This window comes from Macaca thibetana, chromosome 7 (assembly GCF_024542745.1).
Source record: "Macaca thibetana thibetana isolate TM-01 chromosome 7, ASM2454274v1, whole genome shotgun sequence".
Lineage (NCBI taxonomy): Eukaryota > Metazoa > Chordata > Mammalia > Primates > Cercopithecidae > Macaca > Macaca thibetana.
Window position 1 is genome coordinate 87,628,730 of NC_065584.1, and position 14,641 is coordinate 87,643,370.

Genomic DNA, 14,641 nt, shown 5'->3' on the forward strand with positions numbered 1-14,641 from the left:
CCGCATCTCCACTAAAAATACAAAAATGACCCCGTCTCTAGTAAAAATACAATTAGTCAGGTGTGGTGGTGGGTGCCTGTAATCCCAGCTACTTGGGAAGCTGAGGCATGAGGATCACTTGAACCTGGGAGGTGGAGGTTGCAGTGAGCCAAGACTGTGCCATTGCACTCCAGCTTGGGCAACAAGAGCAAAACTTTGTCTCAGAAACAAACAAACAAACAAACAAACATATATATATTTTTTCTGAATTGAAAAGATCTCATTTTTTTTTTTTTTTTTTTTTTTTTTTTAGATGCAGTCTTGCTCTATCATGCAGGCTGCAGGGCAGTGGCGTGATATCAGCTCACTGCAACCTTTGCCTCCCAGGTTCAAGCAATTCTCATTCCTCAGCCTCCTGAGTAGCTGGGATTACAGGTGTGTGCCATCATGCCCAGCTAATTTTTGTATTTTTAGTAGAGACAGGGTTTCATCATGTTGCCCAGGCTGGGGTTGAACTCCTGATCTCAGGTGATCCTCCCTCTTTGGCCACCCAAAGTGCTGGGATTACAGTCATGAGTCACCGTGCCCAGCCAGATCTCACTCTTTTGAAAGGCTTCAGTACACATGCAATTGATTTCTTCCGTCAGCTAAGATTAAAACTAGCAAAGATACATCACAGAAAAATAATATACATATATATACACCCGCCCACCACGTAACTACTCAGTGAGGCCACATATGTTTAAAATGTTTTATTTAGCATTGGCATTTATCATTAATGAGCTGAACTTAACTGCTAAGGAACTGTGAAAGATAAGTCTCTCTACCTGAGTGTGAGCCAGAACATATTACTGAAGCTACTTTCTATAGTTATAAAAAATTAGCGTCAGAAGTGGCCAATTTGGCTTCTTTTTCAAAGATATCTCAGTTTCGACTAACTGTTAACCCCAGGACTCTCTTTAGAGCATCTTTCATGTCTTTGTTTCGAAGACTGTAGATAAGGGGATTTAAGAGTGGAGTCACTGCTGAGTATACCAGAGTGATGATCTTCTGCATTGCTGCTGGGTTCCCCGATCTTGGGCTCACATACATCACCATAAGGGTTCCATAGAATAGAGACACCACCATTAGGTGGGACCCACATGTGGAGAAAACTTTAGTTCGACCAGCACCAGAGGGAATACGAAGCACAGCTCTGATGACCAGAGTGTAAGATCCCAGGATGAAGAGGAAGGGCCCAAAGATAATCATCGAGTTGAAGGTGTAACAGATAAGCTCAGTGGAAGGAGCAGAGATGCAGGCCAGTGCAAACAATGGGCCTGGGTCACACACAAAGTGGTCAATGATGTTGGGCCCACAGAAGGGAAGCTGGGAAATAAGAACAATAGGGACTGGATAGCAGAGAAATCCACCTACCCAACATACACAGACCAGAATTACACAGAACTTCCCAGTCATGATGGAGGGGTAGTGTAATGGACGACAGATGGCCAGATACCGATCATAAGCCATAACTGATAAGAAGAAACACTCTGTTGTACCCAGTGAAAAAAAGAAATAGAATTGCAGGAAGCAGCCAGAGAAGGAGATGGTTTTAGTCTCTGAGAGGATATTGACTAGCATGTTTGGGACAGTGGAGGAAATGTACCAGATCTCTAGAAAGGCAAAGTTTCCCAAAAGGATGTACATGGGTGTGTGGAGCCGCCTGTCCCATTTCACTGCACAGACAATAGCTCCATTCCCTAGCAGTGTCATGAGATAGAGAACAAGGATGAATGAGAAGAAGCAGCTCTGCATCTCTCTTTGACCATGGAAACCCAGGAGGACAAACTCAGTCACAAAATGCGTTGTTCTGTTCTGGGGTCCCAAAGCTGTTAGAAAAACAGAAGTAATCAAAGAATGAATAATAAAGAACATTTGGAGATTTTGCTAACTCATGCTGGATGATGTACTATTTTTACACACGTTATCTCATTTGGTCTTCCTAATGACTCTTTGAGCTGCGAGGAGGTATTCTTTACCCTTCTCTTTCACAGACAGGGTAATTGAAGTTCAAAGAGATTTGAAGGGTTCACTTAAACATATGTACAAAGCCAGTAATGCCCAGATACACTGGCCTATTTGGAGATTGGTTTGGAACAAATCCCAATTCACTTCAAATGTTTCTATAACCCCGAGTCTCAGTAATGTTTCGTCTTTAATGGTAAAATCATTGCCCCTTAGATACTCTACATATAAATATGAACTTTGGACACATCCTTTTACCTTAAAGCAAAATTGAGTATAAATCTGAAGCAAAAATAGCTGCTATATTAAATTGCCTTCTTACAGCCTCATATGTAGAAGTCCAGTAACAAGCAGATAGGAATAAAACTTTTGGGAGTCTTCAGCTCCCTTCCTTTTGCTGCTCTCAGGGAGGTGCTGCAGAACCCTCAGGAATCTGTAAAATGGTTTGAAAGCTACAAATCTAGTTCCCCCTAGATCACATTCTCCCTGGTGGCATGTGGATTTGCTGAAAAATCAAGCCCCTTTTTCTCCTGAGGAGCTCGAGTTCTCCCAAAGCCCTTCTTTACGAAATGGTGAGCAGACTTTGTCTCCTTTATTACTTTTACCCATTGATCTTGGTACTCCCCAAGTCAGCAGGTAAACTTCGATTTTGTTGAAACTATACAAAAGAAGTCTAATTCCTCTCCCATGATGGTGGTAGTGAGGTCTTAAATAACTGAAAGCAACTGTTATGTCCCTGACCTATGACTTCTTTGGCAGGCCACCATTTTCCCTGCTTGTCAACCTCCTTCTCCACCAAATTGCACTATTCTACATCATGCCTCAGCTCTTGAGGGACCTTGCTGTTGGGTAAATCAATTTCTCTAGTAATAAAACCACGTGCCTTTATTTTTGCTAGAAATTAAGCCCTAAGCTTTACAATTTGTCCCTTCATTATCTTGCTTTTCACTAAATTAAATAATGAACAAAAGGGACCACAAAGATCTTTCTGATATTTGCTAAATCAGGAGTTGAGACAAGACAAATAACTTAGATATTTTGCTAACAATTTTCTAGAAACTATTGGTCCAGCAGGCTTATTTCTATGTCCTCAAATATCCTTGTTAAAGTTCAGAATATTTGGCTGGGTAAGCCACTATCAATATTTTAAATTTAGCAATATAATGACTTTAGGAGTAGGATAATTTACTGTATTGTTAGTGTCACTGTTAAGATACTCACAAAATTCCATCTTTGCATCATTTATATGATCCACAGAGAGCAAGGGGCCTGCCTTTCAGTACTTGATCAAACCTGGAGCAAACCAAAAGCATAAATGTTTTATTGCCGAGGTAACTTTGGATATTCATGTTAACAATATTTTAAGAATAATACAACAATTTCTCTAATAAACATGATTTTGATAAAAATGTAAATTTTGTCCAAGCAGTTCAGTTTAATGAATGATAATTATGATCACATGTTTCAAAATTTTTAGGACAGTTGTAATTTCAAATATACTTTCCATAACTGCTTGTATTTGCCAGGCTACATGCTGCGTCATTCTTGGAAAATATAATTACTGGGCTTGCAATTTTAAAAAAAGGTTGGATGCTAAATTTAAATCATAGCATTTTGTATATTTGTTTGTTTATTCAAAAATTTAACACATGTTTATTCACCATTTATTATATTGCTAGCAGTGTGTTGAGTTCTGGGGGTATAATGGTGAATATAAAAAATAAAATTCCTCCCCTTTTGGAACTTAGGTTTTATGAAAGCAATCAGGATTACAGCCTACATCTGCCCAGCCATGTGCATAGACTTGGGATTCCTTGAGTCGTGTATTTTTGCAGCATGTCCAACTGCATGCTGTGGGTCTGAAAAAATATATTTATTCCAGTTAGAAATAACTTGAATACATCTTTATAGTACAGGGGACATGATAACAAATTTTATTTGGCATAAATTAGATAGTTTGGGCCTTTCGAGGCAGTAGGCAGAGAATGAAACAGTAATTAGTTTATCCTACTCACAGGCCAGCAAATTTTTGGTACTGAGAAAAGAAATGTAATTCCAACTGATGATTGATCTGGAACCAGACCTCATAGGTCTTGACTCCCACCTGCGTATTATTAATTATTTTTGAGACAGAGTCTTGCTATGTGGCCCAGGCTGGAGTACAGTGGCATGATCTCCCTGCACTGCATGGTCACTGCAACCTCTGCCTCCTGGGTTCAAGGGATTCTCATGCCTTAGCCCCTTGAGTAGCTGGGATTACAGGCTTGGGCCACCACACCTGGCTAATTTTTTTTTTTTTTTTTTTGAGAAAGAGTCTCACTCTATCCCCCAGGCTGGAGTGCAGTGGCATGATCTTAGCTCACTGCAACCTCCACCTCCCGGGTTCAAGTGATTCTCATGCCTCAGCCTGCCTCAGCCTGCCAAGTAGCTGGGATTACATGTGACTGCCACCACGCTCAACTGATTTTTGTATTTTTAGTAGAGACGGGGTTTTGCCATGTTGGTCAGGCTGGTCTTGAACTCCCGACCTCATATGATCTGCCTGCTTTGGCCTCCCATAGTGCTGAGATTTCAGGCGTGAGCCACTGCACCCGGTCCCCACCAGCTCATTATTTGGCTTCATAATGTTCAAGACCTTGGTGACATTATTTCAAAAGCAGTGAAATTTTAGTTATCTATGGAATACAGGGTCAGAGAAAGATGGATAAATAAATTTCACAGATAATTAAAAAATCTCACTGAATTCATTTCTACTGCCTCCATCACCAAAGTACATTCATTTGTAGCTCAAATTCACCTCTTTTGTCTTTCTATTCACCTCAAGTGAGAGTACACATGGACAATTGGAGAGGAGGAACAAAGCGCTTGGGCAATGCATTCTATGTGAACTGACAAGGGAGTCACATCCTCCTCCAGTCCCATCCACTTGCTGGGAATTTAAGACACTTGCCCACGGAAGAGCACTTTTAGAATTATAAGTGCTGGGGCTCTTCTCTTAAGTATTTACGTTTTAAAAGTTAATCTGTAGGTAAATCCAAAGGAAAGGAGAGTCTGCTGTTCTACTTCTTTCTCGAGAGGTTTTCACTTGCCACTTGTCACTTGCCAACAACTCTGAAAAAAATAACAGCTTGCTTTAATTACTGCAGCTGAAGAACAGTCTGTCAATAAAAACGTCACTATCTAATTTACAAAGAGGTGTAAGACTCAGGATACATTCTAAGGGAATTTAATGGTCGCCCCAAATAAGCAAGACTTTTGACCATTATTGACCCTAACTGAGTTGTATAGTGGGAACTCTGAGATACTTGAGTGAGCCCTTAATGTGAATATATCACCCGGGCATTCATAGGAGTATGTTGGAAGAAGAGAAGTGAGGGGCCAATGTTCCTGCAAAGAACAAAGGAACAAAGAATTCACAAATTTGCAGAAGAACCATATATTCTTAGCATCTGGCAGCGCTGAAAGCACGGGAATGGTGGGGTACTGCTGCAGAGAGGCTTTCCTTACATACCTAATGGCATATTTGGCTCCAAGAGGAAGATGTGAGACAAACTCCAGTCACAGGAATCTCGTCCTTTACGCAACCAACAAGCTGAGTCATGGTTGGAGAGTGTTATGTGTGGTTCCAGAAACTTGCTTCCTTTAGTATTCCGAACCAAATGAAATGTGTTTTTCACATCAGCAATTATTAAGAGTTTACAAGTCTCTTCTGAATAGGATCATAGTTCCCCAGTGTTCACTGGCAGGCACCTACTTCCTTTGTCTGTGAGCATGTATAGAATTCCATCTATATCTGTGTATAATTTATGTTTTGCCCAGTGGTTTGACTAGTGAGACACAGAAGTCAGGATAACTATCCAAGAGATACCATAAATACCTTCCCCTTTGTGGAGATATCCTCCTTCTAAGGAACTGATCTACCTGGGGATGGGGGGTGGGAGGTTAATGGAGGAGGAGAAGAGAGAAAGAATGTGGGTGTACATGTGTGTATCTGAGTGTATGTATTTGTGTGTATTCGTGTGTGATTTTCTCTCCAAAATAAACTTCATTCTTTTAAAAAAATTCCATATAATTAGCAAACATTTGTCAGTTATACATCAACTATGCACCTACTATGTGTCAGACTCTGGGTTAAACATTGAGTGTACACAGATAGGAGCCAACAAGGTCAAGACTTTACAGAGATTACATATTTGTTTTGGGCTCAAATAAAAAGATATGAAGCAAATCTTTGTTATATAATTTGAACTAGACTTGCTTCATACTTGGTGCCTAACCTGCAAACACTTAAAATTTTAAAAATCTATATATTGTTTGCTTAATTTTGTTATAATGAACATAAGATAAGGAATCTCCTGGCCGGGCGTGGTGGCACATGCCTGTAATCCCAGCACTTTGGGAGGCTGAAGTAGGTGAATCACTAGGTGAGGAGATCGAGACCGTCCTGGCCAACATGGTAAAACCCCGTCTCTACTAAAATACAAAAAATTAGCCTGGTGTGGTAGTGCATGCCTGTAGTCCCAGCTATTCGGGAGGCTGAGACAGGAGAATTGCTTGAGCCCGGGAGGAGGAGTTAACAGTGAGCTGAGATTGCGCCCCTGCACTCCAGCCAGGTGACAAAGACTCCATCGCCCCCCACCCAAAAAAAAAATCTCCCTTATTAATTTTAAGTATAGCTTGAATATAGGTGTTTGAAAAATTCAGTTATCTGTAAAGGCAGATTTGTAATTCTAATTCTGTTGACTGACATGATACAATATTAGTGAAAATGAAAGTTTGGCACTGTAAATGGTTATGAATTCTTTCAATGATATAAGGTGAAAGAGAACAAACTGAGATGAGAACCTGAGATTAATATAAACATAGCAAGAGCTCAAATGGAGAACATGACTGAGCTTAAGAGTAAGGCTGTTTAAGTGTAGAGTGGATCCTTGAAAATATAATCCCTGTATCAGCAGTATTAGTATCACTTGAGACCTGTTAGAAATACATGTTCTCCGTACTTACCTAGATCTAGTGAGCCAAAAACTTGGAATGTGGAGCCCAGTTGTCTGTTTTAACAAACTTTCTAGGTGTTTCTTTTATTTTGCTTTCTTCCTTTTTTTTTTTTTTTTTTTAATGGAGTTTGTTGCCTTGGCTGGTATGTAATGGTGTGGTCTCGGCTAACTGCAACTTCCACCCTCTCAGGTTCAAGTGATTCTCCTCCCTCAGCCTCCTGAGTAGCTGGGATTACAGGCATGAGCCCCCATGTCAGACTAATTTTTTTGTGTTTTTAGTAGAGATGGGGTTTCACCATATTGGCCAGGCTGGTCTTCAACTCCTGACCTCGGGTGATTTACCTGCCTCAGCCTCCCAAAGTGCTGGGATTACAGGTATGAGCCACTGTGCCTGCCCTCTAGGTGTTTCTAATGCACGTGGAAGCTTGAAAGCCACTATGGATGATCATAAAATGTTAGAGTCTGGGTTAGGGATGTTTGAAAACACTTCTAAGTTTGGGAGGGATTTCAGTAGAACTGGGAATTAATTAAACATGTTTGGGATACAAGGTTAAGAATGATATTTGAAGGGATAATTGGCCCATGGAACTAAGTTACAAGTGATTTGTATGTCAGGCTAAGAGTTAGGTATCTAGAAAAGCATTACTAGATTAAACATCTAGAGGAGCTTTTGAGAGAGGTCTGGGATAGGCAGAAAATGGTGGAGAAGATTATCCAGGCATTGTAGGAAATGAGGTGACCTGGGTTAAAAAAAAGGGAGCACTTGGGTAGGAACAGAGTTGAACTTAAACAGAAGGTGGTGAGAAAATATAAAGAAAATCATGACATAGAAAGTATGAGTCTTAGTTTGAATATTTTCACTTATTAGCTGTAAGAGCTTGGTGTGCTCTAATTTCCTCAATTATTAAAGCCATGTTTATCCTCCGTGTGTAACTCATAGGGCTAATATGAAGATTAAATGAGATAATAGACTTGAAAATGTTTTATAAATGTCTATATAATTATAATTATGATTAAGTGTCATTAAAGAGCCTCAGAAGCATTGTCTCTTAATTAATGTCATGGAACTACTCCAGAATTAGAATTTCTTAGGGTCCAGAGGACTTCCTATTCCTCTGGGGCAACTAGAGGATTCTTTTCCCCTCCCCATATATATATCCTCAAATAGATTACAGATACAAATTCCTTTAAAAAGAAATGAGTGGGGAGCAGTGGTGCGCATCTGTAATCCCAGGCTTTGGGAAGCTGAGGCAGGAGGATCACTTGAGTCCAGGAGTTCTAGAATAGCCTAGCCAACATGGTGAAGCTCTGTCCCAAAAAAAAAAAAAAAAAAAAAGAAATACAAAAATTTATTGGGCATGGAGGAACATGCCTGTAGTCCCAGTTACTCGGACAGCTGAGTTGGATCATGTGAGCCTGGGGAGGTTGAGGCTGTAGTTAGCTGTGACTGCATCACTGCGTTCCAGCCTGGGTGTCAGAATGAGACCCTGTCTCGAAAAAAATAAAAAAATAAAAAACAAAAAATTTCTAAATTTGACAATTAGAAAGAAGAGTTTTAAAATGCCCATTTCTCTTTCTAGTGTATTGCCAACAAAACAGTCAGGGGGATAATTCTTTTATAATGTAAATAAGAGTAAGTTACTTCCCTGCTCAAAACCTCCCAAATGCTTCTCATCTCATGCAAAATTACATATAAAACATGAATAAAATAAATTGAAGAAGACACAAATAAATAGAAATATATCTTGTGTTCATGAATTAAAAGCATTAATATTGTTAAAATGTCCAGACTACCCAATGTGATTTCCAGAGTCAATGTAATCCCTATTAATTCCTGTCATACCAATGACAGCCTTCAGAGAAATAGAAAACACAGCCCTAAAATCCATGTGGAATCACAAAATCCCTCAAATAGCCAAGGCAGTTATGAACAGAAAGAACAAAGCTGAGGCATCACACTGATTTCAAACTATACTACAAACTAATAGTAATTAAAACAGCATGTCAATTAAAATTAGTGTAAAAAAATGACTCATCAACCAATGGAAAAGAATAGAGCTCAGAAGTGAACCTATGCATAGTCAATTGATTTCTGACAAAGGTGTCAAAAATACACATTGGGAAGAGGACAGTCTCTTTAATAATGGTATTGGGAAAACTGTACATTCATATGTATAAGAATGAAATTGGATCCTTATTTCACTCTATATACAAAAATCAACTCAAAATGGATTAAAGACTTAGACATAAGACCAGAAACTCTAAGCAATGAGAAGGAAACATAGGGGAAACACTACCCAATATTGGTTTGGGCAATGATTGTATAGATTTGATCTCAAAACACAGACAACAAAAGCAAAAATAGACAAATAGGATCATGTCAGTATAGCTCTAATCTGCAAAGGAAACAATTGATAGAATGAAGAGATAACTACAGACTGGGAGAAAGTATTTGAGGCCATACATCTGATAGGGGTTAATATCCAAATCCATAAGGAACTCAAGCAACTCTATAGAAAGAAAACAAATAATCAGATTAAAAAATTGGCAGTGGCCCTGAATAGATATTTCTCAAAAAAAAAAAAAAAAAAAGACATACAAATGGCCAACAGGTATATGAAAATTGCTCAACATCACTAATAACTAGGAAAATGCAAAGTGAAACCACAATGAGATTTCACCTCACAGCTATCAGAATGACTGTTATAATAAAAGACAAAAGATAACAGGTGTTGACGAGAATGTGAAGAAAAGAGAGCCCTTGCACACAGTTGGTGAGAATGTCAATTAGTACTGTCATTATGAAAAACTGTCTGGAGCTTCCTCAGAAAACTAAAATAGAATTACTATATGATCCAGCAATCCCAGTTTGGGTATTTACCTAAAAGATTTGAAAGCAATATGTCAAAGAGATGTCTGCTGTCCTATGTCCCTTGCAGCCTTATTCACAATAGCTGAGTTACGGAATCAACCTAAATGTCCATCAATAGATAAATGGATAAAGAAGATGTGGTGTATGTACCCAATGGAATACAATTCAGCCTTAAAAAGAGGGGAATTTTGTCATTTGTGACAACATGGATGGAACTGGAGGACATTACGCTAAGTGAAATAGGGCAAGCCTAGAAAGACAAATATACCACATGTTCTCACTTATTTGTGGAATCCCCAAATTTAAAACTCAAGGAAGCAGGACAGTAGAATGGTGGTTACCAAAAGCTGTGGGAAGTGGGGTGTGGGTAATGGTGAGGCAATGATGGGCAAAGGGTGCAAAACCTCTGGTAGGAGGAATTGTGGTTTTTTTTTTTGGCAATATATTGCCCAGGGTGGTAAACATTGTAAATGATAATGTGTTATACATTTTTAAATTGCTAAGATAATAAATTTGAAATATTCTTTTTTTTTTTTTTTTGAGACACAGTTTTACTCTGTCACCCAGGCTGGAGTACAGTGGCACAATCTTGGCTCACTGCAACCTCTGCCTCCCAAGTTCAACTGATCCTTGTGCCTCAGCTTCCTGTGTAGCTGGGATTACAGGTGCGTACCACCATGCCCAACTAATATTTGTATTTTTAGTAGGGAGGGGGTTGCACCATGTTGGCCAGGCTAGTCTTGAACTTCTGGCCTCAGGTAATCTGCCTGCCTTGACCTCCTAAAGTGCTGGGATTACAGGCATGAACCACTGTGCCCAGCCGTAGATTTCAAATATTCTTACTACAGAAAATATTTGAGGTTATGGATATGATAGCTGATTCAATTTTTCTGCATTATATTCATAAATCATAATATCGCTTTGTTCCCCATACATATACACAACTCTAATTTGTCAATTTATAATTTTTAAAAAAGTTATTACTATAGTTTACAAGGTCCCACAGAATTTGGAACGCTGTTCACTCCCTGACTTCATCTCTAATACTCTTCCCCTTAAATTTTTTCTTTTTTTTTTTGAGATGGAGTCCCGCTCTGTCGTCCAGGCTGGAGTGTGGTGGTGCTATCTCGGCTCACTGCAAACTCTACCTCCTGGGTTCACACCATTCTGCCTCAGCCGCCTGAGTAGCTGGGATTACAGGCTCATGCCACCACACCCAGCTAATTTTTGTATCTTTAGTAGGGACGAGGTTGCACCATATTGGCCAGGCTGGTCTCAAATTCCTGACCTCATGATCTAGCCTCCTCGGCCTCCCAAAGTGCTGGGATTGCAGGCGTGAGCCGCTGTTCCCCACCTTAAATTCTTTACTCCAGTCAAACCAACCTCCTTGCTGCTACTTGGATACAATCCTGCCTCCAGATCTTAAAGATAATTTGCTTCCCTCTCTTTGGAATGCTCTTCTCTCACTGTCTACATGGCTCATTCCCTCATCTACTTCAAGCATTTGCTTAAATGTTGCCTTCTCAGTGTAGCCTCCCTGATCATCCTGTTTAACAATGGCAGCTCTTTTCTTTCTTCCACATTTCCTGCCCTCTTTGCCCTTTTTGCATAGCACTTATTACTCTCTGATATGCTATATATTTTACTTATTTTTTTATCGTCTGTCTCTCCCTTACGAGAGTGTAAATGCCAGTTGGATAGTGGTTTTGATTCTTTTGGTCATAGTATATATCTAGTGCCTGGAACATAAGAGGTATTCAATTAATATTTGTTGAATGAAAGAATGACCACTATTTTACTATTTTTTTTTTTTTTGAGACGGAGTCTCGCTCTGTCCCCCAGGCTGGAGTGCAGTGGCCAGATCTCAGCTCACTGCAAGCTCCGCCTCCCCAGTTTACGCCATTCTCCTGCCTCAGCCTCCCAAGTAGCTGGGACTACAGGCGCCCGCCACCTCGCCCGGCTAGTTTTTTGTATTTTTTAGTAGAGATGGGGTTTCACCGTGTTAGCCAGGATGGTCTCGATCTCCTGACCTCGTGATCCACCCGTCTCGGCCTCCCAATATTTTACTATTTTATGTGATGCTAAAACATATGCTGCTTACATAAGCATTAAACTTTCAGTCTGTCCCTTGCCTGTAAGACTCTCAACCATCAAGAGCCAAGGGGGCAAGAAAATTGTTCTGTTACTAAATCCTTTAGTTCTGTATTCATTAGGCATTTAAATTTGATTCTTTATTCACTTTAAAAATATTGCACAGTCTTAGGAAATATCTTAAGTATAACTGCTCTTCTATCTTCCACCCCATCTCCAATAATCAAAACTATACAGTATGAAATAAGACATATAAAATACCCTCAAATATCATCTATTGGAGTCACCCATGTTGAAAATATGATTGTTTCATTTGGAATGTAATATGAATCAAGTATGATTTAGCTCTGCCAGGTTAGTTAAGAAACAAAACAATGAGAGACCTCACTGAGAAAATATCTTCTTTTAAGTGTGTATTGGAGTAGAATCAGAAAATCAGGTCTTTCTTAGTTAATGTTTTATGTCTGAACAATGGTTTGCTTGGTCTCAGGTAGATGACCTTGTTCTCATTCTATCCTCAGGACTTTCTTCAATGCAGCCTTCATCTCCTTGTTTCGTAAGCTGTAAATCAGGGGGTTTAAGAAGGGGGTCACCACAGAATAGAACAAAGTTATAATCTTCTGAATTGCAGCTGGATTATCAGTTGTGGGGCTCACATACATTGCCAATAGAGCCCCAAAGAATAAACACACTACTGTCAGATGAGATCCGCAGGTGGAAAAGGCCTGCCGGCCAGCTGCTAAAGGGACTTTTAATACAGCTATCAGTAAAAGCATATAGGAGCCACAGATGTACAGAAGAGTGAGAATGATAATGAGGGAGCTCAGGATATAGAAGACGATCTCAGTGATAGGAGCTGGGGCACAGGACAGAGCCATCAATGGGTCCATGTCACACAAAAAGTGATTGATGATGTTGGGCCCACAGAAAGGCAATTGAGACAGTTGCACAGTGGAGACAGAGTAACTGAGGAATCCAAACACCCAGCAAAAAGACATCAATATGTAACAGAGTTGTGGGGTCATGATGGTTGGGTAGTGCAATGGGCGGCAGATAGCAAGGTACCGATCATATGCCATGATGCAGAGGAAGTATGCTTCTGTTGTACCAAGGGAAGTAAAAAAGTAGAATTGGAGGAAACAGCCAACAAAAGAGATGGTTTTTCTCTCTGAGAGGAAGTTGACTAGCATGTTGGGTACAGTGGAGGTAACGTACAAGATTTCAAGGAAAGCAAACTTCCCTAGGAGAATATACATTGGGGTATGAAGCCGTTTGTCCAATCTCACAGCAAAGACAATGGTCCCGTTTCCTATTATGGTAAATACATAGATCACAAAGAACAGTGAGAAGAGGAAACTTTGCATCTCCTGACAACCAGGAAAGCCAAGGAGAACAAATTCTGTCACAGTGCTTGTCTCTGAATTGTTTATGAATTCCAGGGCTGTAGAGACGACAGAAAACACCATTTATACAAATAGTTTTGTTTTCTGAAAAACTCGTAGGGAATCTATGCTAGCTATATATGTTGGCTATTTGGCAATTAGTTTGCAACAACCCATCCACTGACTCCTAACTTTTATTCAGAAGCTACAAATCAACAATGCTAATGATCCCAAATTTCTTTCTTTTTTTTTTTTGAGATGGAGTTTCGCTCTTGCTGCCCATGCTGGAGTGCAATGGCATGATCTCAGCTCACCACAACCTCCGCCTCCTGGGTTCAAGCGATTCTCCTGCCTCAGCCTCCCGAGTAGGTGGGATTACAAGCATGCACCACCATGCCCGACTACTTTTGTATTTTTAGTAGAGATGCGGTTTCTCCATGTTGGTCAAGCTTGTCTCGAACTCCTGACCTCAGGTGATCCACCCACCTCGGCCTCCCAAAGTGCTGGGACTACAGGAGTAAGCCATTGTGCCTGGCCCCAAGTTTCTTTAAAATTAGGCTTATAACAATAGAATATACATTATTTGGATATTTTTCATCAGTGGGTGATTTTTGAGAAATCTCCCTTCCCTTTGAAATTGTGAAAGCTCAGAACCATTATCCTCTATGAAAGCCAGCAAAGTGGCCATTTGTATTTCTTTTTCCCACCCATAGTTAATTATTTCTAATAGAACAGCTGTTAGTTTGACTTAATTTTTAAACCAAGAATTAGGAGTAAAATAACTGCTTTTTCTGACATCTTTCCCAAGGTGGAAAATACTTGACATACTTCTCAGATACTTGAGAGCTATAAGTGACCATTATTCACTCTGTATTAGTGAATTTTAAGTCTAAGCATAGAATCCAAGAGAAAATATCATGGCAATATTTTTCTGGAGAGTAGAGAATTAATAGTTACCTGAGATTGTTCCTTGAGTTTACTTCACACTTTTAAACTTCCCTGTAAATAGAATTTCTACTACTGTAAACAAATGCAGTGTTTTGAATCATTTAAACATAAATCTCTCATTAAAATAAACAATTTGTTACAATATATTGTTCTGCTACAAGAATTCATTCTTGTTATAGATTGTAGGTTTCAACATCTCAACTGTAATCTCTACTGTCCACCTACAAGAAACTCAGAATCTAGATAAGTTTGGAAGGTCAGTGATCAAAAGTCAAACAGAATGAATAGGTAAAGAAAGTGTGGCATATACACACAATGGAATACTCTTCAGATTTTAAAAAAGAAGGATATCCTGTCATTTGTGG

General features: G+C 39.6%; 2 protein-coding genes across 2 annotated transcripts; both read right to left on the reverse strand.

Moving 5' to 3' along the window:
• Positions 1-903: 903 nt before the first annotated feature.
• Positions 904-1,896, reverse strand: LOC126958756 (olfactory receptor 11H6). Its single transcript, XM_050797300.1, has one exon. The coding sequence runs from the start codon at positions 1,894-1,896 to the stop codon at positions 904-906; it is 993 nt and encodes a 330-aa protein (XP_050653257.1).
• A 10,556-nt stretch (positions 1,897-12,452) lies between these two features.
• On the reverse strand, positions 12,453-13,412 carry LOC126959209 (olfactory receptor 11H4-like). The gene has a single exon (XM_050798142.1). It carries the CDS (start codon positions 13,410-13,412, stop codon positions 12,453-12,455), a length of 960 nt encoding a protein of 319 aa, XP_050654099.1.
• Between the last annotated feature and the right edge of the window lie 1,229 nt (positions 13,413-14,641).